The sequence below is a fragment of the Protopterus annectens genome, chromosome 8.part0 (assembly GCF_019279795.1).
Source record: "Protopterus annectens isolate FY-2018-M chromosome 8.part0, PAN1.0, whole genome shotgun sequence".
NCBI lineage: Eukaryota > Metazoa > Chordata > Ceratodontiformes > Protopteridae > Protopterus > Protopterus annectens.
Window position 1 is genome coordinate 229,007,122 of NC_056741.1, and position 23,874 is coordinate 229,030,995.

General features: G+C 39.8%; 1 protein-coding gene across 1 annotated transcript in view; it reads left to right on the forward strand.

The window, feature by feature from the left end:
* LOC122808197 (transient receptor potential cation channel subfamily V member 6-like) overlaps positions 1-23,874 on the forward strand; it is a 346,314-nt gene that overhangs the window by 143,823 nt on the left and 178,617 nt on the right. The window contains exon 9 of the mRNA XM_044079164.1: positions 23,775-23,851. Coding sequence (XP_043935099.1) covers positions 23,775-23,851 — 77 coding nt within the window. The remainder of the gene's footprint in view (positions 1-23,774; positions 23,852-23,874) is intronic.

Here is a 23,874-nt window from a genome sequence, read left to right on the forward strand (position 1 = left end):
GACTATCCTTTCTATATGTGATTTGTGAAAAATATGTCCTAATACCAGTAAAAGCTATACTATCCAACAGGGCTGTCAGCTCCCTACTAACAGTCAGGGGATTCTTACAGATGACATCATTTGTACCAGCATGAATAAAAATGGATCCATACTTCTTTACATTAAGGCATTCCAAGGCTTCTCTCACATCTTCTATTTTTGCTCCTGGCAAACATAACACTATTAAATGTTCATGATCTTCTCTGCAAATACAAGTATCAGTTCCTATAATAATTGAATCAACAATTAAAATAATATATTAGCTCACCAAATCTGAAGAATCTTCAGCTTCTGATACAGTAATATCTGCTCTGTCAATTGTTATGAAGGGATAGATCATCATCACCATTTGTCTTATTAATCCCACTGTGTTCATTGTGTATTACATTCTCATTCACCTAGCTTTGTACATCCACAGCTTGAGCCATGTAGTCAGCATCTGTCTTTCTCTTCTTTTTTCTTATAGTAATGTTCTTCAATCCTTCCATGTTCAATTTTGGTTTCTTCCTTTTCACCTGCCCCTTGTCTCTTTGTTTTCTATCTTCTCTTTTGGAAAAATGATGCCTTTTTCTGTAGACTGAAGGTTTTCAGTTAGAAAAATATTATCATTCCCTGTAACCTGTGTCTTTCATAACAAAGCAGTGTCCGTTTTAGTACGTATTCTCTTTCCTTTACAGTCATTAATCCGTTTCTTTTTATTCCTTATTTGTTGTGAACTTCTTCCCTGCTTTTTTTTTTCGTTTCCTGCTATACAAACCAGATCCTTATACTTGCATCCAGAATTCCAAAGTTGTCAGGGGAATCTTGTTTCGTAGGAGTTGAATGATCTTTGCAGACAATCATTTCCTAAATGTGTTCTGTTTATTCTTTGCCTAACATTATTTATTTCACCACTCCAGTCAATAATATATGAAAAAACTAAAGTTCTCCACGCCATGCCAATTGCACAAGTGCAATCGTCATCAAGTCTAGATTTACTTCTAAGAATGGTAAGCAAATCATCCAACCTTTGACACGAGGAACACAGACCACCAGTGATATCAGCTGTTATCTTTAAATATGCATAGCATTTATTACACCATACAAGATATTTGTGCAGTAGTAAATTAATTGCAAACTCATTTAAGAAATCCACGTTTAGCTTCAAATGAATAAAATATTGTAAAAGAAAAGAATAATTAAAATCAGCAACCGCAGAATTCAGAGAGAGTTTAAATGAACTTCTATGACAAAAAAATCCCACGAGCAATGTACAACTAAATACTAAAATAAGTACAGTAAAGTTGTTCTGACGGTACAAGTTCTGCAAACCAGACAAAAGTTGTAATTCCTTTACATCCCATAAACAAAATATGAATCAAAGTAAATCTTAACAAGCTAGCCCTTCTTACCGACAAAATGTGAAAAACAATGATAAAGTATAAAATCAAATAAAACTTCTCTTACCAGTCAGCTCTAAAGCAAATCACACACCAAGGTAGGCTTGTTTAGATATGCAAGGTAGGATTGTTGACAGAAATGTTACATCTGGGTTTGAAATATGAGAAGACATCTCAAGATGTTTGTCATCTTGGATATAACATTCAGATCATCTTTGATTCTACTAAAATGACTAAGGATAGAGGTCTTGGTGAATGTAAATGCAATAGGGAGCAATAAATGCTCTGATCCTTTTCAGCACTCAAATTTGTGCACTTGAAAATTACTACAACAATAGGTTTGCAGGTACCAGTGTGTGAGAAGAACCACAAATGTCATAACTTGGTGTACTGACTGGAGAAATCCATCTTGAAAACAGAGGAAGATAAGGGTATTTTTGAAAAGGTGTGTTCATTTGAAGGATGACCCAGGGTTGGCTTGCCTACAGTTGAAGGCATTGACAGCGTAGTTTTTGCTGGACCCCACTCAGCACTATAAGATTTCAGCTAATATTGTCTCCAGTATTCCACATATATATTTGTCCCCTAGTAAAAATGGGCCTTTAGTAACTACTAAACTGGGTAAAAAAGCAAAGATCTAGAAGTTATAATCTATTCTGCCAAGTTAATCATTTAGGAAAACAAGTCAGTGTTACTTATTACTGCATTGTGATGGAGAAACAGTTTTGCTTACATGGTTCTGGCAGTGTACAGTGAGATGATGAGAAAGAAACAAACACAGGCTGAAGTATTCTTGAAGGACTTTAGTGAATGTGAATGGCTGTTTCACATCACTGGTGAAGCTATCTACCCCTAAGATCTGAATAACAGTTAACATTTCTTAGGGTAGAATTCTTAATTTGCAGTCTTTGGACTGAAGGGGTTCCCAAAACTTCTGCTGTGGTGATTCCTGTTGATACTGTGTTTTCTAGATTATCTAAGGAGATAGGTGGTTCATGTCCCACAGTGCTTACAATGTATGACTAAATGTATATTTTTGTACTGTCATGTAGAACTGGTTGTGTCAGCATATCCACTGTGTACACTTCCACTTAGGAGACAAATTTATATTTCCATTACACGGCTAGACTTATACAAGCCCTAGTGGTGATTAGCCTAGTATACACCTAAAATATATAAAGATGCGTCTTTGTTTACTTAAAAAAGCTAAGCATTGAAAAATCTCATAATGTCAGGTATGCATCACTTTAATAATATGTTCCTTCATTTTCTTAGCTGGAACATTTTTCTCTGCTAAAAATGTATAAGTTTCATTATTTAGACTTGCTAAGCTCTTTAGTATTTTCCTGCTATGAGGAAGACATCAGACAGCCCTAACGGTGGGTGGTGAGTACCTTCATTAATTTTTTTTTGTATGTCGTTAGGACCACTTAAAGTGTTCTAAGAGCATTTCTAAATGTATACTCGTGTAATACTTGAGATGAACTTGGTTTCCACATGCATAATGTTTACTTGCATTTCTACAACAAATTATTATAGACAGAAATTAAAAAAGGTTCAGGAGGAAGCGTTGCAGTTTCAAGACTGTCAGCTTACTCACAACAGAAGGAACATTAATAGATTCATTTTTCATAGAAACAGCTGTCCCTCAGCAAACAGCAGAATTAAAGATGCTATATTTTCATGGCAGGTAGGCTTTACCAAACAGCACTTGACTTTTTTTTTGTATATATTTTTTTATCTTGGAGTGTTAAGAGGAGCTCACTGAAGTGCTTTTAGAATTTAATATTTTCTTTAAATTTATATGAATTTAATCAAAATACCCAAATGTCGACAACTAAACATTGACTGCAAACACTGACACACACTACTAGGTGTGCTATGAGCAACAGCATTGCACAATGTTGGTGAAACAGCATATTTACCAACCCAGTTATGATCCCACACATCTGTGGATCATCTGTGTAGTTGACCAAATTTTGTTGGCTGAACAGATAACCATAGAGATTCACTTCTGTTTCATTTCTGTTGTGTATGGTTGAACTAATCTAATGTCAATTTGAAAACATTGACTAAAAACATACAACGTACACAATACAGAAAACAAAAAATCATTGAATGAACTAATATTGAGAAAGGAAAACTAAACCTTGACAAAAAACTTAGAGCATGCAGAATACTGAAAACAAAAAAATATCGAATTAAATAATATTGAGAAACGAAAGCTATTTCCTTTCCAGATATTAACACTTAACCCTCCATAACACTAGCCTCAAATTTGCCTGAGTAGTGGCATTTTTACTGGAAGGTTTTTATGAAGGTAAGGTGTAGGGTTAGGGTTGAAGGAAGGAGCATAATTAGGATTAGGGTTTAGCATACAGTACTAAAGAGAGCAGGGGGAGGCCCACCACCCTGCATCACCTTAATAATGGGTAGATAACCCTAACCCTACACCTTACCCTCATAAAAACCTTCCCGCAACACTGTCACTACACAAGACACGCTTGGACTCACAAACATTACAAGAAGCATTATATCTATCCCGTAATCTAACCCTGACACTTAACCCTAAAATACACAACTCCATACAAAACATACAGCACCTATTCTTCACTCATTCCTGACTGTAATCCTATCTGACATACACAAACATGAACACTCTTAACCTTCCAACTCCACTTACCTGTCTCGACATTACATGCATACTGTCAACATTTCCACTGCTCATCTATCCACACAGTCAACACTAAATCACACTCTGTGTGTTTGTCATTGAAATGGCATTCAAGAAAATGTGGGGGACCCATATATATAATATATCTATATATATATATATATATATATATATATATATCAATCATCTGGAGCATTTCTCCCTGGGCCTCCGCTGAAAACAGGCTCTGTGGAACCTAGTCGGACTTTCCCGGTCAACAATTGTTAAATAAAATAAAAAAAAAAAAAAAATATATATATATATATATATATATATATATATATATATATATATGCATACACACACACACACACACACACACACACACACACACACGAGTGTGTGTGTGTGTACACAAAATAGAATTCTAAAGCCAAGTCTTGTGTAAATAACAAATACTGTAATTCAAAAAAATTACCAAAAATAGCAAGACCAATCAACTCTTTATATTAAGTGCTTTCGACCAATGCACTACAGGGCTTCCTCAGAATACAATTAAAAAAAAAAAACACACACACACACTTTTTAAATAATCTGCCAATAACAAGCACCAAACAGTTAGGTTTCCATCTTTTCCAACGTATTTTTGTATTCCCCCGCCTGTATAGTCTAAAAGAACGCATTCCAGAAACATGAAGTAAAACTTTCTGAAGTTGATACAAACCTTTGAATGTTTATAAGCATTATATTCATCTTTTACTTTTAATACTGTTGAAATGCTCTTTGATTCTGGTAGACAACTTATGTGTAGTCATGCCAAAATAGAATGCTTCACATTAATAACAAAAATCAATATATAGTAAACCTAGGGAATTATAATTAAAATACTCATCATAATAGATCTGATGCAGAAAAACATTAGGTCCTTCCATAATGAAGTACATGCTCTACAAAAGACACGTATACATTCCCTTAGGTTTATTAGTAAAAACCCAGATAATTTGGGGTTCCCAAATTCAAAGTGCTGCTTAAAAGTCTTAGATTTTTTGTAAACAAAATTTGGACCATAATTAATAGAGCTCAGGAATAAGTATTTTCCAGTTGTCCAGTATAACATTTTTTATGCCCAAATTGTCAATGATTCATAATGCACAACTGTTTTGAAAGCATATATTTGAAAGAAAAAATACATTATTAAGGTTTTAAGATAAAACTTGATGCTAAGAAACAAAAATAAATGTGCTGTGGTATAAAGTACTGAGTTAGATAGTGATGGGTGCCCAAAACAGTCACCATAAAATGGTAGTATTAATAAAAGTGGAAGAATTGTATCATTTCACCAAGTTACATCTTCTGACAATGTAGTAGGCTGAAACAAATAATGATTCATTCTGTCCACTTTATTTGGCATTGCAATTTCAGATCCAGTGAATGTTTTAGTTTTCAAACATGCACACATTTTTGGATCACACAGTGCATTTACAGGTTCTTTTAGATTCCCCTTCCTGATTTTTTTAATGTGTTCTTGCTTATCCTATTGTTTTACATTATTTGAATTGCTTAGTAAATTAAAATACATTTGTTTCATTTAAATTTGTCATCTTAAACATTTTTCCATTTAGAAGTGAAATAAAATTTACTATTCAATAATAACAAAGTAACCCATTTCAGAACATTTCAACCATAAAAGACTGATTGAATTTCAGTCATAATCTAACAATGACTATACCCATCAGTTGCGGCCACTTGACTGTGTACAACTCGGATGTCCCATTGTGACAGTAATGGTCACAGTAAAGTATTCCAACTTGTTGAACACAAATATGCATTAGTCCTGCAATGGCAAACCCTTTTATATATAATTTCAAAACATCAAGAAGATAAGTTACTTTCATTTACAGACCGCTACCAGCAGTTGTGAGCACTTTGCTATATAGATCTTATTTCATTATATTAAAACAATATCTCTCAGTCCCTTAGTGCAAGACTGTGGAACAGTGCCAAAATAATAATGAGGGACAAATGTCTAAAATCAAGGACAGATTATAGATATTCATCTAATCTATTTAGAAAGTTACTAGAATAACAGTTTAGCACTAATGCCCCTTTTCTTAAGGATATGAAGGTACGTAGCTTAAAAATGTTTGCCATTTTTAGTGACTGCAAGTCTCCACAGTTTTTCAGAAAATGACACATTTTATGAGGAGCAGACTGAAAATATGGGGTAAAATCAGGGACATGAGCAAAATTAGGAGAAGTGTTTCCCACAAGCAGTAGCCAGAAAGTAGTCAATTCTACCATATTTCACACAACTATGCTCTAATCCTGCAAATGATTCTATTAAAACTAAGCAAATAAAAAGGACGGCAAGCTATTTTCATTTTCAGACTTCTCCTTACTCACACCGAACAATTACATTCATTTAGCCAACTCTTCTCCTCAGAAATATTATTGTGATAAAAATAATGGCTGCAAAATGTATTTCAATTTCGTTTCATTCACACATTAGCCACTGTAAAGTATTCCTTCCAACCGTTTTCATGCAAATCACATTAAGGCTGCAAGAGCAGCCTAGAATAATTGAGCAAATGCCTGCAATCAGTCATTTTTCATCCACAAACTTCCCGTATACCCAGTAATTATAATTTATATATATATATATATATATATATATATATATATATATGTGTGTGTGTGTGTCTATAGAGACAGGGAGAGAGAGACATAGATGCATATAATCTCATCTTGGTTCAAGATGACTGTTGCTGCTGAAAAGTGATACTCTGACCCCATGTGCAAAAATGGGAAAAAAAGGTGTTGTGTGTATGCATGTGTGTCTGTGTAAGTGTATATAGGTATATGTGTGTGTGTGTATGTGTGTATGTGTGTGTGTGTATATATATATATATATATATATATATATATATATATATATATAATGTGTGTGTGTATGTATATATATATATATATATATATATATATATATATATATATATATATAATGTGTGTATATATATATATATATATATATATATATATATATATATGTATATTATACATTTTGTGCGTTGGCTGCTGTCACTTGCTGGGTGACGTCAGGTTGTCCTAGCTATAAAGGAGAGCAGGCAATGCCATTACCCCAGTCTTTCTTGCTGTGGAGCCCATAGCAGAAGTAATTTGCAACAGTGCTGGTCAGCTGTTTCCAGATTTCGAACTTCAGCCATTGGGGAGCCTTCCTTTTTTTTGCACTAACCAAGGTCCAAAAAAGTCAATAACTGTCTCACCTGTGGAAAGCAAATACCACACTGAGACTTCCATTCTTACTGTGTCACTTGCTTAGGCCCAGATCATGACGTACTCTGCTGCGCTACCAGTTCTGTCTCCCTTTTAATGCTAGAACTATTCATCGTAGAGCTCTGTTTGTAGCCAGTAATTTTCGTCTTCCATCTCTGATTACTGATATGGCATCCATCAGTCAGCAAACAGTAGATCTTTTAAAAGAACTTAAAGATAAGGATAGAGACAGACCACATAAGACCAAGCCTTCTGATGACACCACCACTAAATGGGTTATCAGTTCTTCGGAATTTAGTAAGGTGCTTTCGCAGTCCCTGATGCCCAACTCTATTACTTTGCAGGCCTCTACTGAGACCCTTTCAGAGTCCTGTATGCTGCAGATGTCTGCATCTTCTAATGAGCCTTCAGCTGTGTCTGCCTCGGTTGGGTCCAGAGCCACTAAGCAGGCACCAGCTTCTGAGGATACCGCTCGCACTTCGGATTTCATTTCAAGGCCTTTGCCCTCTTCTGACTAACACAAAGCACCGAGGGATACTCTTCAGGCCAGACTTAGAGATACTCCAAAGAAAATGGCTAAAAGTCTCCATTCCACTGCTACTCCCCCTCCTCAAACTAGAATGCTCAAAATGGCAGAGGATCTCATCACTTTCATCTGGGGTAATCGGGCAACTCCAGCCAAAATGAGAAGGGAACCTTCTTTAGACATCCAATCGGATTTAGACTCAGATGGATCTGACTCCTCTGTTTTTGAAGAGGAAAATCCTCTTACTGCCTATGAGGACTCAGATGCAGAAGAATTTATTTCTTCTGCATCACCTCCAGAGGACTTTTCCATTGGGAAACTCTCCACAACCTCAGAGAACACTTCCAATGGAAATCAACAGATTTCCCTCAATCCAAGAAAAGACAGAGTTTCTGCACCTTTCCCAGCATAGGACTCTGAACATCCCACCCATCTTGGAGGTGGTAGATGATGTTTACCTAGAATCCAACCTTACCCCCTGACACCCTTCCACCTGGCCCCAAAAAAACCTGACTGGTATTACAGGGTACCTGACTCGCATAAATTCCTCTACAGAAATCCTGTAGCAGATCCAGAGGTGATTACTCGGGGACCTAAGGGTATTAAGGCTACCTCTGCAAAGAATCTTACTCCCTCAGACAAAGAATCCAGGGCTCTAGACAGATGGGGTAAAAAGGTATAGATCTCTGCAACTTTAACTATGAGGACTCTCAACTGTCAATTCCATATGTTAAAATATCAACAGCACACTTTGGAACTTTTGAAACAGAACATTTCTGCTTTACCAGATTTTGCCAACAAAAAAGAGATGGCAGAATTGCTGCACTCTTCATCTCAGGTGGTAAATCACACCTTGCACTGTGGACCTGATGCCCTAGAAGCTTCTAGCAGGGCAGCAGTGACAGGATCTGTTATCAGAAGACATGCATGGTTGAAGGAACAGCCTCTCCCTGATCATGTCAAAGTTAAAATCATGGATGCACCTCTTGACAAAGACCGCTTGTTTGGACAGAAAACTGAAGATGTACTTAAAAGCAAAATCGATGCAGACTGTTAAAGATTTTCTTCAAGTACAATCTCCTAGGTTCAGCAGAAAATTTCCCTTTAAGCATTGGTCCTTTCCTGCACCAAAGAGGCAGGCACAAGGCAAAACCCATAGGGACAGACCCACCAGGACTCAAACTCAGGGCCAGGAAAGAACTAAACAGTGCCCCTACTCGAACACTAGAGCAGAGAGTTCAAAAGCAACCCTCTATGGAAAAAACTCTCAATAACTACTTTTCCCATCTCTGCCTGCCTCCGCCACATCAAAAGCTAGGAGGAAGGCTATCTCTATGCAGAGAAAATTGGAATGCTATAACAAAAGATCAATGGGTCTTAAAAATCATTGCGCAGGGGTAGAAATTCAATTTCCGAGAACTATCGCCTCCATAAGGGTACCCAGAACTACCCTCCAAACCAGTGGGTAGAAGCACTAAAACAAGTGCAAAACCTGATATCCCTAGGGGCAGTAGAACCTGTACCTCCAGAACAAGTTGCAAAATGATTCTATTCCAGACTATTCCTTGTTGCCGGGAAAGAGGAGAATTGGTGTCCCATCCTGGACCTATCCTTTCTCAATACATTCCCGGTAATTCCAAAATTCAAAATGCTTACCTTACAACAGCTTCTACCAATACTGCCAAACGAAGCTTGGATGGTCACCTTAGACCTAAAGGATGCTTACCTGCACATTCCAATAAGGGAATCATGCAGAAAATTCCTGCGCTTCAGAGCAGGATAGTCACACTTTCAATTCTCTGCTTTGCCCTTTGGCTTATTTACTGCTCCCAGGGTATTTACCAGCTGTCTAGCTCCTCCCATTGCCTTTTGCAGGCAAAACAATGTACACATTTACCCTTACCTGGATGACTGTTTCATCCAGGCAGACTGCAAGGAACTGGTCCTGCAGCACCTCTCATTTGTAAAAACCCTACTCACCTCTCTGGGGATCCCTATCAACGAAAGGAAATCAAAACAGACACACACCAGGAAAATCAAATTTCTGGGAGCCTTACTGGACACAGAACAGCAAATGGCCTTTCTGTCCCCAGAAAAACAGTTTCCTACCAAAATATTTGACTACTGTGGCCTCCCAAACTCAGCTTTCTGCCAAGAATTTCCTGCAGGCTCTAGGGTACATGGCCTCATGCATCCTCCTGGCACCTCTGGCCAGACTGCACATTAGGAAAATTCAGTGGTACCTAAAGAACCTATGGTGTCAACACTCACAAACTCTGGACACCTCCCTGCCTGTGATCCCTGGCATAAGATCAGAGTTCCTCTGGTGGGCCCAGGCCTGTGCTCTGAACAAGGGACTTCCATTCACCCTCCGTCCATCAGACCAGACCAAGACTACAGATGCTTTGGACATAGCCTGGGGCACCCACCTAGAAGGCAGATGCACCCAAGGTCTCTGGGGCACACAAGTACTATCCTTGCACATCAACCAAAAGGAAATGATAGCAGTGCAAAACATTCTGGCATCCTTAAAACCCTACCTCAAACCAGGGGTTCTTCTCATAAAAATAGACAACACCACAGTCATGTGGTACATCAACAAATAGGACTCTATCTTACCCCCTGTGTAGACTAGCCATGAACCTGTGGCTAGCAGCCTCATCCATGGGACTAAATCTTATAGCCCAATACCTACCGGGCATCAACACACTCTAGCAGAGCACCTAAGCAGAAACCTGCTGTACTCACAGGAATGGCAACTCCACAGAAACATTTTTCTGCAAAGTACTCACACATGATGGACCCTCCAGGTGGACCCCTTTACCTCTCATTTAAATCACCAAGTACAGAAATTCTGCAGCAGGGAGTACCATCACCTGGCCTGGAAGGTGGATGCCCTGACCTTCCCTTGGAATACTCTTTGTGTATGCATTCCCACCTCTTCCTGTTATTTCAAAAGTATTATTTAAGATAATGAAGGAAAAACCAAGAGCAGTACTCATTGCCCCAGACAGAATTGGTACCCAGTGCTGTGCAGCCTATCTCACTAGCCTCCCCAGGAATCTACCTCTGATACCTCACCTGCTATCCCGGGGAGGGGGGGCAATGCTGCACCCAGACCATCAGACACTCAAGCTCTCAGCATGGCTTATTCTACCGTAACCAACAAGGAATCTATGCTAACAATCAAGTACTTGACATCATCACAGAAGTCAGAAGGCCTAGCACCAGAAAATCTTATGCTGGAAAATGGAAAGGATTCTGCTCCTGGAGCCAGTCCATGGGGGCAGACATCTGCCTTCTATTCCTCTTATTTTAGATTATCTTGCTGAGCTCCTTAATAAGGGTCTCTCCTTCTCCTCCATAAAGAGACATGCCTTTGCCATCTCAGCACACTTTGATACAGAACAGCCATTGTTCTCCCACCCTCTTATCAAACAATTTCTTAGAGGAGCCTCTAATATCAGCCCTCCCAGAAGGCAGCCCACCGCAGCCTGGGACCTGAACTATGTTTTAGAAAAAGCTTACTCTGCCTCTCTTTGAGCCTGCAGCATCCTCAGAATTAAAATACCCCGCTTGGAAGACTACCTTTCTCCTGGCTATTACTTCAGCCAGAAGAGCTTCAAGCGTTAATGGCCATTTATCAACTTCCATGCAGACAGGGTCTCCCTGAGAACCAATCCCTATTTCATGCCAAAGGTGGTTTCGGATGTTACCCTTAACCAGGCCATCCACCTGCCACGTTCTTCCCAAACCCTCAGAACAAGGGAGAAAGGATACTGCATTCTTTGGATGTGCACAGGCAACTCAAAATTTTTCTGGATCGTACAAAGACATTCAGGAAAATTGACCAGCTCTTGGTCAGCTTTAAAACAGGGGCACAGGGGAAACCAATAGCCAAATTGACCATTTCCGAATGGATAGCACACTGCATCCAATTTTGCTACTCCTTGCATGGAAAACCCACCCCTAGGACCATCAGAACCCATTCCACTAGGGCAACCTCCACTTCTGCGGCATTCCTTAGAGGGGTACCCACCAAGGACATCCTGGAAGCTACCACAAAGTCCACACCTTCATCTGAATCTATTCTCAGAAGCTAGGCTGGGTTTGCCTCTGCATTTCTGCAGGACATGCTCACCCAATCTTAAGATGTTCATCGTGTTTCACTGTTGCAGTCCTAACCAATGGGTTATCTGGCTCCCAGTAGCCCTCAATTGGCCAGAATAACAAAGGTAAGTAAAAATGACATTGGCTGCTGTCAGTTGTAAAGAACGTCAGGGCGTCCGATACAAAAGGAGGCAGCCGACATCACTTCCTCAGTCTTCCTTGCCATGGAGCCCGAAGCAGAAGCATTTCATGCAGGAGTGCCGGTTGGCAGTTTACCTTTTTTGGTTTCTGACTACAAGTTTTCTTTCCACACCTTTCCAGTTCTCAAAGGATTCCTGGATGTTCCTCAAACCATAGGGCAGAAGTAAGAAAAACAAATTTTGTCTCTGTTTCATCTAGGAGCAATAGAATCAGTTCCTGCTCAGCATGTAGGCCAGGGTTTTTATTCCTGGCTTTTCCTAGTTCCAAAAAAGAGAGGCACCTGGCATCCTATCCTAGATCTATCCATTCTGAACTCTTTTTTTTTTAGTAATTCCAAAGTTCAAAATGCTCACTCTGCATCAGTTGCTACCAATGCTAGAAAATAATTCTTGGCTGATAACCTTGGATCTCAGAGGCTTATCTGCACATCCCTATCAGGGAAACTTGCAGGCAGTACCTTCGTTTCAGGGTGGGCAAGCAACATTATCAATTCTCTGCGCTGCCCTTTGGCTTATCTACTGCTTCCAGAGTCTTCACAAAGTGCCTGGCTCCAGTCATTGCTTTTTGCAAGCAGAAGAAAATTCAGATCTATCCATACTTAGACGACTGTCTCATTCAAGCAAATTCTCAGGAACAGCTGTTAAAGGATCTAGAATTTGTAAAAACTCTTCTCTATTCCCTGGGGTACACTCTCAATGAGGAAAAATCAAAAATGGTGCCATCCAAATAGATAACATTCCTAGGAGCAAGTCTGAACACAGCTGCCCAGATGATATATCTCATCCAGGAGAAGCAGACAGCTCTTTCAGTTTAATTCAAGTCCTTGGCAAGCCTGTCCCAGCTCACTGCAAGGAAATACCTACAAGCACTGAGATACATGGTGTCTTGCACTCTCAGGATTCCATATGCAAGACTGCATATGAGGGAATTGCAATGGTACCTCAAGAACATTTGGTGTCGGCACTCACAGGACCTGGATATGATGATTCGTCTGCTTCCATCTCTGCAGTCAGAGTTTCTATGGTGGGCAACAACCTGTCTACAAAACAAAGGCATGCCTTAACTTCCTGCCACTCAAGTTCTTACCACAGATGCATCGGACTTTGCCTGGGGAGCTCACCTGGATGGCAGATGCATACAGGGATGTTGGAATGCCCAGCAGATGCACCTGCACATAAATCTAAAAGAGTTGATTGCAGTTCAGCAGGCCTTACTAGCTTTCAAGCATCTTCTTTCTCCAGGGGCCCTGCTAGTCAGAACAGAGAATACCACAGTCATGTGGTACATCAACAAGCAGGGAGGGACTCATTATTACCCCCTGTGCAGCAGAGCATGAATCTTTGGTCCATAGCAGCATCCCTGGGCCTGCATCTCCTAGCTCAGTTTCTTCCAGGAAGGTTCATTGTTTTGGCAGACCAGTTGAGCAGGCAAACCCTGGATCCTCACGAGTGGCAGCTGAACAGAGCATTCTTTTACAGCATCATTCAATGCTGGGGCACACCTCAGGTGGATCTTTTCTCCTCCCCAGACAACCATCTTCCACCTCTTTTTTGCACCAGACAGCATCACAGCAGAGCCTAGAGAGTGGATGCTGTATCCTTCCCTTGGATGTTGCTATCAGTTTATGCCTTCCCTCCTCTTCCTTTTCTTCCCAGACTACTATTGAAGATCAGGGATGAACGGCCAAGGACTATTCTCATATCTCCGGACTGGCCCAGACAGCATTGGTATCCACTGATTTGCAGTCTCTCCCAATTTCCTCCATGGGATCTTCCTCTGAAACCAGATCTTTTGGTTCAGGAAGGGAGAAACTTTCTACATTCTCATCTTCAGTCTCTCCATTTGGCAGCATGGCTCATTGTATGACTCCTTCCTTTTCCCAGCAGGTGGTTGACATGCTGAGGGAGGCCAGGAGGCCTAGCATTAGGAAGTCCTATGCTGGCAAATGGGAAAAGTTCTCTCACTGGATGCAGGCTGGAGGGGAATCTTCTTCTCGGTCTACCATTCCTCTCATCCTGGAATACTTGGCTGATTTGCTTCAGGGTGGTCTTTCTTTTTCCTCTATCAAGATCCATGCCTCAGCCATTTCTGTTCATTTGAACAACCCATTTTCTCTCATCCCCTGATGAAAATGTTTCTCAGAGGTGCTTGCAACTTAAAACCTCCCAGAAGGGCACCTACTCCAGCCTGGGATCTTAATTTTGTTCTAGAGAAACCTCACTCTTCCTCCTTTTGAACTAGCTGCCACTGCAGATTTAAAGTTTCCCTCTTGGAAGACTGCCTTCCTCTTAGCTATAACTTCAGTAAGGAGGGGTTTGGAGCTGCAAGCTTTGATGGCTGTGGAGCCTTTTCTTATTTTCCATGCAGATAGGGTCTCTTTGAGAACCAACCTCTCCTTTATGCCTAAGGTGGTTTTTAGTCTGACTCTTAATCAGTTCATACACCTTCCTACCTTCTTTCCTAGTCCTCGAAATAGAGGTGAAAGAATCCTACATTCTCTTGATGTGCACAGGCAGCTCAGGTTTTACCTGGACAGGACTAAAGACCTTCAGAAATCAGCACAGTTGTTGGTCAGTTTTGCCCCTGGAGCCCAGGGCAAGGCTATTTCTAAGCAAACCATTTCTAAATGGATTGCACATTGCATTACTTTTTGTTATTCCTTTCATGGCAAGTTTCCTCCTCAAGGGGTTAGAACCCACTCAACTAGAGCAGCTTCCACTTCTGCAGCCTTTTTAAGGGGTGTCCCTACTAAAGACAATTTGGAGGCTGCCACATGGTCTTCTGTTCACACTTTCACAAAACATTATAATTTGCCTCTGTTTTCCAGAGCTAGGATAGGGTTTGCCATTGCTGTGTAGCAGGGCATTATCTCTAGCCCTTGATTCTGTTGATTCCTCCTCCCTTTTCTCTGGGCTTTGGTAATCAACCCATTAGTTAGGATTGCAACAGTGAAACACAATGAACATAGTACAGTTGTGTACACTTACCATAAATGTAGATGTTCGAGTGTACTCACTGTTGCAGTCCTGGTTTCCCTCCCTCCTTCCCCCTTTTTTGGTCCTCTCCTATTCTCTTTTCCTGAGGTACAGGCTAAATTTGATATTTGCCAAAATTGCTTTTGGTTTAAGCCTTATTTTTGGGGTCTCCTGACTGTTATGGCAAGAAAGACTGAGGAAGTGACATCAGCTGCCTCCTTTTGTATCGGATGCCCTGACGTTCTTTACAACCGATGGCAGCCGATGTCATTTTTACTTAGCTTTTGTATTCTGGCTGATCGAGGGGCTACCGGGAGCCAGATAACCCATTAGTTAGGACTGCAACAGTGAATACACTCTAACATCTACATGTATGGTAAGTGTACACAACTGTACTTTTCTATCAACCTTCCACCCTTCTTCTCACCTTTGGGAATCGTCCCAATGGTTAGGACTGGAGCAGTGAAACATGAAGAACATAGTACGGTTGTGTACACTCACCATACATGTAGATGTTAGAGTGTTCTCACTGCTGTAGTCATGCTTTCCCACCCTCCCTCCCTCCTTCCCCCTGATATCTGCTGTCCTTAGTGACATATTTCTATGGGGGTTTTTGACCCTAGGACTACTAATCAATATTAAAATTAAGACCTCTTTGGTTGGTTTAGACAAGATAAACTGAAGTAATGCCATTGCCTGCTCTAGTTTATAGCTCAGATAACCTGATGTCACCCACCAAGCAACAGCAGCCAATGCAGAAAACCTTAACTCTGGTATTCGGACCGACTGAGAGCTACCACAACATGGATAACTCAATGGTTAGGACTTTAGCAGTGAATACACTTGAACATCTACATTTATGTAAGTGTATACAACTGTACTTTCTTCTTCATCATCCTCCTCCTCTTCTTCTAAGAAACATCCTTCTTCAGTTCCTAGCACTTCAGAACCACCTAAAAAGTTTCTAAACTGCCTTTGGTGTCGAAGAAATAAACAAATAGCAGAAACAGTGGCTTCCAGCAATGAACTCCAAATACTCCAAAAAATAGCGTACAGAATCTTTAATTACCGCTTTCATCAACTGACTTCATAGATTTCATAGACTTCCTGTTCCATTATTACAATATTGGAACCTTTATCACTTTTCATGTATCTGTAATGCTCAGTTGAACCCCTAAGGTTCTCTAATGCTGTCCTTTCAGCTTTTGTTTTTACAATTTTGGAAGCTTGTACACAAGATTTAAGGGCTGGTGATTTCAAAAATTATCTTGAACAAAGAGAGACCTTGTGGCAGATAAAATTAAAAGCAGACCAACCACCAGGTCTTAATGAAACCATTAATGTAAAGTGCTTTTTAAAGTATAGGAAATTACACATTGATAAACACAATGAATTATTATTGTCGTCTTTTTAAAATTGACTTTTTGTAATATATATTTTGGTTGTAGTATAATTTTAAGTTTTTAATTAATTAATTGTTTATCTAATTGAAATGTGTATTTAAGGGTGTGTTCTTTTTGTATCAAGTATTCTGAGGAAGTCAGTTGATGAAAGCGGTAATTAAAGATTCTGTACGCTATTTTTTGGAGTATTTGGAGTTCATTGCTGGAAGCCACTGTTTCTGCTATTTGTTTATTTATTTGTCTTGTTTGGCTATTGTACTTTTGGTGTCGAAGAGTTCCACGGCACTAAATGGCAAACAAGATTCTGATCAACCCAGGCTTTGGTTTCTGGGGTCACCTCCTCTGTACAGGGTGGGACCTTGGTTCCGAAGGAGTCTATTTTGGTTCAGAGCTCCCAATCATTGAGAAGGCCTTATCCTTTGGGGATTCACAGTCTCTGCCATCCCTGTTGGACCAGACTCCCTCGACCATCAGTGTCTTCCCTGGACAGAGGACACAAAAGCTCCATGGCTCACTTTACAAGGTTACAAAAGGATCTATCAAAGAGCTCAAGGGTACCCTCTCAGGAGTAGTAGCTGAAGAGGGTATGGGACAGTGTTGCTTCTCAGCTCACCACCCTTGAAGCAATTTCTAACTCGTCCATGAGGCTGATTGCCCATGCAACTGAGGGGTTGACAAGAGCAGCAGGTTCAGCCATAGCCATTAGAAGGCACTCCTGGATGCACTTGTGTGATTTTTGCAGAGCCATTTAAGACATCATTCATCAATGCTCTATTTGATGGATCAACCCTTTTTCGTTCCAAGGTAAGAGATACTATAGCGAAATGTGAGAAAAATGGGAAGACTATGTGTTAAGCACACATTTCTCCACTCCTCAACGGTCTTACTCTAGGAACCAGAGAAGTGGGAGACTATGGTTTAAAAAATCCCAAGGACCTTTCCAGGATTCACATGGCAAAGACTTTCCCTGGGGCAGAGGGGGAAGTAATGGAAGATGCCACCCTAGGGGTCGAAGTGGTCCACTGAACCAGGGGTCCAGAGATTCTCTACAATAATGATCACCACCACAACACAGGAACCACACTGACTTCACAGAAAATACTGGTAACCAAATTTTATTCTGGTACCTCTGCCTTTCACCTTCAAGGAAGTCAGTGTGGTTCCTGTGTTGTGGTGATCTTCATTATTGTGTTTCTTTTTGAAATTTTTTGGTGTGTTTTTCCGCATCCAGAGATTCTTTCTCTGGTACTTCCTACCAGTACCCCTGAAGGGAGGCCTGATTGCCTTCCTCTGGAGGCAGTGGGGAATGGTTATCCCTGCACCAACCTGCTGGCAACTGATAACTTTGGACAAATGGGTCCAGGGAATTATATCCAGAGGTTACAGAATTTTACTTTCTGTAAGTCCAAAACCCCCAAAAAGACTCCAGGATGTTCCATACAATCACAGGGAAGCAGCAGCTATAGAAATTCAAAAACTGCTCGACAAGAGTTATCCAAAAAGTCCTGCCAGACCAACTAGATCCGGGTTTTACTCAAAGTTCTTTTTAGTGCCCAAAAAACAGGAGACTGGAGACCCATTTTCGATCTTAGCCAATTCAACAAGGCAGTTCAGCAAACCAAATTTTGGATGGTCTTGGTACAGTCTATTCTTCCAGTCATGGAAAAGGATGATTGGATGTACTCTATAGGACCTCTAGGATGCATATTACCACATAAAAATGGACAAACGCATCAGGAGGTTTCTGGGCTTCCAGCTGGGAGCCAGTCATTTCCAATTTAGAGCACTGTCCTTTGAACTCGCCTCAGCCCCCAGGGTGTTCACTAAATGCATGGAAGTGGTAGCAGCTCATATCAGACTATAAGGATTTTGAGTTTTTCTATACCTTGATGACTGGCTCCTCACCACTACCACCAAACATTGAATAGAGCAGGCAAGAGATTGCACTCTACATCTCTGTGCATCTGTAGGCATCACAATAAATTACAAAAAGTGAAATCTACAACCCTCAACAACAACTAGAATTCATTGGAGCCCTGTTAAGACACAGTTACAGGAATTGCTTAACTACTGCTGAAAGGACTAGAAAGGATCAGCTCTCATTTCAGCCAAATTATCCAGAGCATAAGTGTTCCAGCCAGATTAGTCCTTCAAGCATTACGTTTGATGGCAGTCACAATCACTCTGGTTCCTTTAGCAAGATATAACATATGAATCTTACAATGGTTGCTAACCTCCCAGTGGTCTCTGATAGACCATCCAGTGTGTCACCACATCTTGATTACCAATCACTGCAAACAGGATCTTTCTTAGTGGCTCCACTTTAGCGAGATTCTTTCAGGCTGACCATTCATCCTTCTGTAACCCCTAACCATAGTGACCACAGATGCTTCCCAGATCATACCTCTTGGCACAAGAAATCTGGACAAAGCCTGACAAAGTGGAGGGACAAAGGCCCTAAAATAGGCACATATTTTAAATACTGCTTTTATAAACCTAGAAAGTTGCTGGATTAACAGGGTTTGTTTTAACATACATTTTCTGAAGGATTTGAAGTCTGAAACTCAAATGTATGTCATTATTTAGTGATTTCAATCCTCAGATCATCCCAGTGATTTGCCAGAAAACTGCAAATTTTATGAGGAACAGGCCAAAAATATGAGCCAAAAATCTGGACATTCTGCAACAGTCTGTACAGTTCAGGGGTATGTCCCAGATATATGGTGGAGGGACATTATCTGAGAAAAACAGTCCAAGGCACATGGTACCAACTTGCACATGAGTATTCTAGAGAGGAGGGCTGTGCTATTAGTGTTGCAAGCATTTCAAGATGCCCTTCCTCTAGGAATGGTAGCAATTCAGATGGACAACATGTCAATAGTCTGGTATATCAACAGACTAGGGGGAACCAAATCTTACCCATTGTGACAAAAAGCCCTCGGAGTTTGGCAATGGGTGATTTCTTCCAACCACTTTAGCACAGCAACACATATTCTGGGGAACTCCAATGTGATGCTGGACATACTGAGCAGAACTATTAACATGCCTCTTGAGTGATCTCTCAATCCTGTGGTGGCGAAAGATTTCTTGTTACCGGGGCCAACCTTGCTTCAATCATTTTGCACCGTCTCTGAACAACAAGTGCAGCAGTTACTTTGTCCTAATCCTCCCTCCATGGGGGTCACCCAGAGATGCACTTTTCCACAACCCCCCCCCCCCCAGTCTTCTCTATGCCTTTCCCCCCAACTCCTCTGATATCTCAGTTTCTAAAGAAAGCCAAGAGGTTGGAGAATTCTGTAATCCTCATTGCCCCTTTTAGCCTTGACAAGTTTGGGTTCCCTTCCTTTGGCCTCATCTTCCTTGGAAACCTTGGATTCTGGACCCAGCTGCAGATGAGGGCATGGTTCATCTGAGCCTCCATCTCAAGTTCATGGCGTGGCTTCTCCAATTCCCATGATTTACAGGCATCCTTCCCTTTCCTCTACTGTCTGAGAAATCATTGTGGCCCCATCATAAACCTTCAGCTAGGAAACTGTATCAAAGTAAATGGGAAAAATTAACAAGTTGGTCCCTTGTGAACGAATGTGATCCTTATGACACCTGTTTATGAAGTTTTGGACTTTTTTGCTAACCTCTGTCAATCTAGTTCCTCTTCCTCAACAACTAAAATCCATCTAGCTGCAATCTCTAATTTCTGTATGGAGTTCGATGGGTCATCCCTTATGTCTCACAAACTTTGTAAAGCCTTTTTATAGGGAGCCTTAATGTTAAAGCCTCCAGTTAAAGAACCCATTCCTCCCTGGGATCCAACACTAGTTTGAGTCCCTTACTTTGTCTCCTTTTGAACCATCAGTAGCATGTGACAAAGTTTCTAACATGGAAAACTTTATTTTTAGTGGCTATTAAATCTGCTGGAAGAGTATCTGAACTTCAGGTCTTGTTCTGCAATCCACCTACATGATATTTCAAAAAAAGACAAGGCTCTCCTGTAGGACTAATACATTCTTTTTTACCGAAGGTAGTCTCCGAATCTAGTATCAATCAGACTCTTCAACTATCTATCTTCTTCCTTAATTTTTCCAATAAAGGAGAGTATTCCATTAATTTATTAGATGTCCACAGACAGCTATGATTTTATCTTCACAGAACAAAGGATTTCAGAAAATCTGACCGTTTGTTGCTTTTTTCCTCTTTTTCTGTAGGTAACCCGCTTTCAAAGGTTACCTTGGTGAAATGGATCAAAGACTGCATTACATTTATCTGTCTGCCGAAAGGGCTCAACCATTCACACCCAGTAAAAGCCCCTCAACTAGAGCGGTGACAACTTCTGCAGTTTTTCATGCCAGAGCTTCTTTAGATGATATTTTTGCAGCAGCCACTTGGTTGTCTCCTCATACCTTTATCACTCATTACAAACTGGATTAGGCCTTTAGGGGACGGGAATCATTCGGTTCGATGGTACTTAGGAATATTCTTCCATGAGACCTCCCAAGATTTAGGTAGATAAAGACATCTGTAAACTTGCAGGTAATCTGATCATTCTAAACTATAATATAAAAGGTGAATCACTGCAGATATATATTTGTCATGCTAAAAGATACACACACATTTTATATATCTAACAAAAGCTCTGAATTAATTTTTAAAGTACAAGTGTCTATATTTCAGTTGTGTTAACACTCTTAACATGACAATATTTAAAAGTCCTTTAGCTTATTAAATGACTTCATAAAAATATGTACATTACTGAAGTTGAAGAGAATGTTTTGCTGTTTCTATGGAGTCAAAAAACATACTGTAATCAAAAATGACAACGTGTTCAATTCAAATCCCATTTTCTTTTCCCGGATTTAAACATATTGAAAACTCCACTTTCTATCGAAATGGATGCAACTGATTCAACAATAAAATACTCAGATTTCCACTCTGACTTATGAAATGAGTTATTTTAGGTAGTCCTAGTGAATCTAATAATATACATGTAAAAAGCTTCAAATTATTTTCAAATATTTTTAGATGATTTTCTATGTAAATTACATGAGATCTTGTACCTTCACATTTCTGGCATATGCAGGTGGATGTAACGGACATCTTTCTTAAAAGCGGTTTATTTAAATATATTTTTTCTATCTTATTTCAGACTAATATTCTACCTTGTACTGTATATCTTGTATTTCTAAAATCTTCTATCAAAGAGCTATTTAATTAGCTCTATATTAAAGATTATATTGTGTGTATGTTTAACTTACTGATACTGCTCTTTTATTAATCTTGCATATTACATTCCTTGTGCATTTGCATATTATTCATAAGAAGTTTATAGGTTCATAAGGGGCCATATTATTTAATTGAAATCTACTTACATTGAATTTGTATTCATTGAACCGACATTATCAAACTTACCTTCCTCAAACTTTCAAATCAGCAAACATTTTTCCCAGGTAAGGAAGGTAGTTGGCCGGCTCCTCACTGACACACATGCACACATTAAATTACCCAACAAACTGGTGGGCTACATTCCCTACACCTCCCCTACTTATATGTACCAACTCTGAGATCGCACTACAGTGGAGAAAAGGGCAAATTTCCATATGCTATCTAAATAGTTTCCTTTCCTGGGAAAAACAAAGATTTCATTTCACTCTGCAACACTTTTTTGTATGGCAACACTAAATGTGTTGCAACTTGCAAAGATTTGTTTCTCCAGTGCAGTTCTGCAGTCAATGCTGTCTGTGTGGTAACACAAAGCTATGTAATATCAACAACCTTTTGTTCACTTTTCTGACATCACAAAAGTACATAACAGGATTATTCTTTTCCAATTTCTGAGAGTAATTGCTCTGTTCCACGTATTATAAATGGTTATTGCTCAACTAGGTTCTGTAGTAGATGAAATGGATATGCAAGTAGACAGGCCTGATACATTAACGTGCTGTACATCGTACCAGGTTCTGATTGGGGTCAGGCATTGCATATTTATGATGACATGCCAAGCCCCTTTAAAATGCTGCTCCGCGTATTGCACTGCAGCTTTCATACCACATTTTGAAATGTGCAACTCTTTGTCATAATATGTGCAAGATGCCAACTTCTGGGTAGGCTCCCATGTACAGGTCTGGGACAGTCCATTTCATTAGTGCTGGGCGCAGTGGTTTGTCAGATAATTAATGATTGAAAGAATAGGTTTGGTCATGTTTTCATGGAACAGTAAATATATTGTTGAGGCTTCTTTCATGTTTGTATTCTCTTATGAAACACCTCCACCTTTTCGACTGTCATTCAGAGGTTGGCTGACTTAAATATCCTGCAGTCAGATAATTTCTGCTTATCCTCCTGTGCATGCGTCAAGGGCCTATTATTGTGCAGTATATAGTCAGTTGACAAAACATCCTACACTTTTTATTCTGTTAGAGACTAATGTCTACACATGATGGTATAAATGTAAAACAATTCATTCTTAGAGGATTATGCTTAAATTTTATGATTTAATGACACCAAGAAGTTGGGATTATAATGGTGCTGTCAGACTCACAAGCTCAGTTTTGCAGGAAGATCAGATTGACTTTTTCCTAAAATGACAAAAATACTGTGCATGTTCCAACAGTGGAATTGCAGAGTATGACAGTTGCTGTCCTTGCTCTGCTTGACTTGTGTTAGTTCCTTAGTCCTGGAAACACAAATGGGTGTTGTACTCCTTTAGCTTTGTTGCCATGAGGAATAGAGTCACTTATATTAGGAAAGATGGTGTTTAGAAGGTGAAGCTACTGCAGACTGACAGCTTTTTTTGTGTATTTTATTACTCGTGGGAGAGTGAAAGTGATAGGAGGTATGGGGAGTAATGCAGTCACTGTTGCCTGTACTACCATGGAGTGTATTTTTGTTGTTTTGATGTTTTTTTGCTGACAAAAATATGCTACTGGATGGTAATTGCATAATAACATTGTATGTCATCACATCTGTATCCAACTAGGCAAAAGAAGTGAATAGATGTCTTTGTGCTATACACCAGAAATGAGAGTCTTCTATGGCTTGCAGCTGTTTGTGCAGATATGTTCTCATTTTACCTCCAATTTCTTGTTTCTCCAATGACTTTTGTTTCCAAATGAATCCATAAAATAATTTGCAATGAAAAATGTATGTACTTACTTTAACAGCAAAGGAATAATTTTTTAACACATGGCACTTCATTTTCAGGTACCTGATATGATCCGATTTGGAGCAAAGAGGTTCTTAGGACAAACTGTTTTAGGAGGTCCTTTCCACATAATACTGTAAGTCTATTTAAATCTTTAGA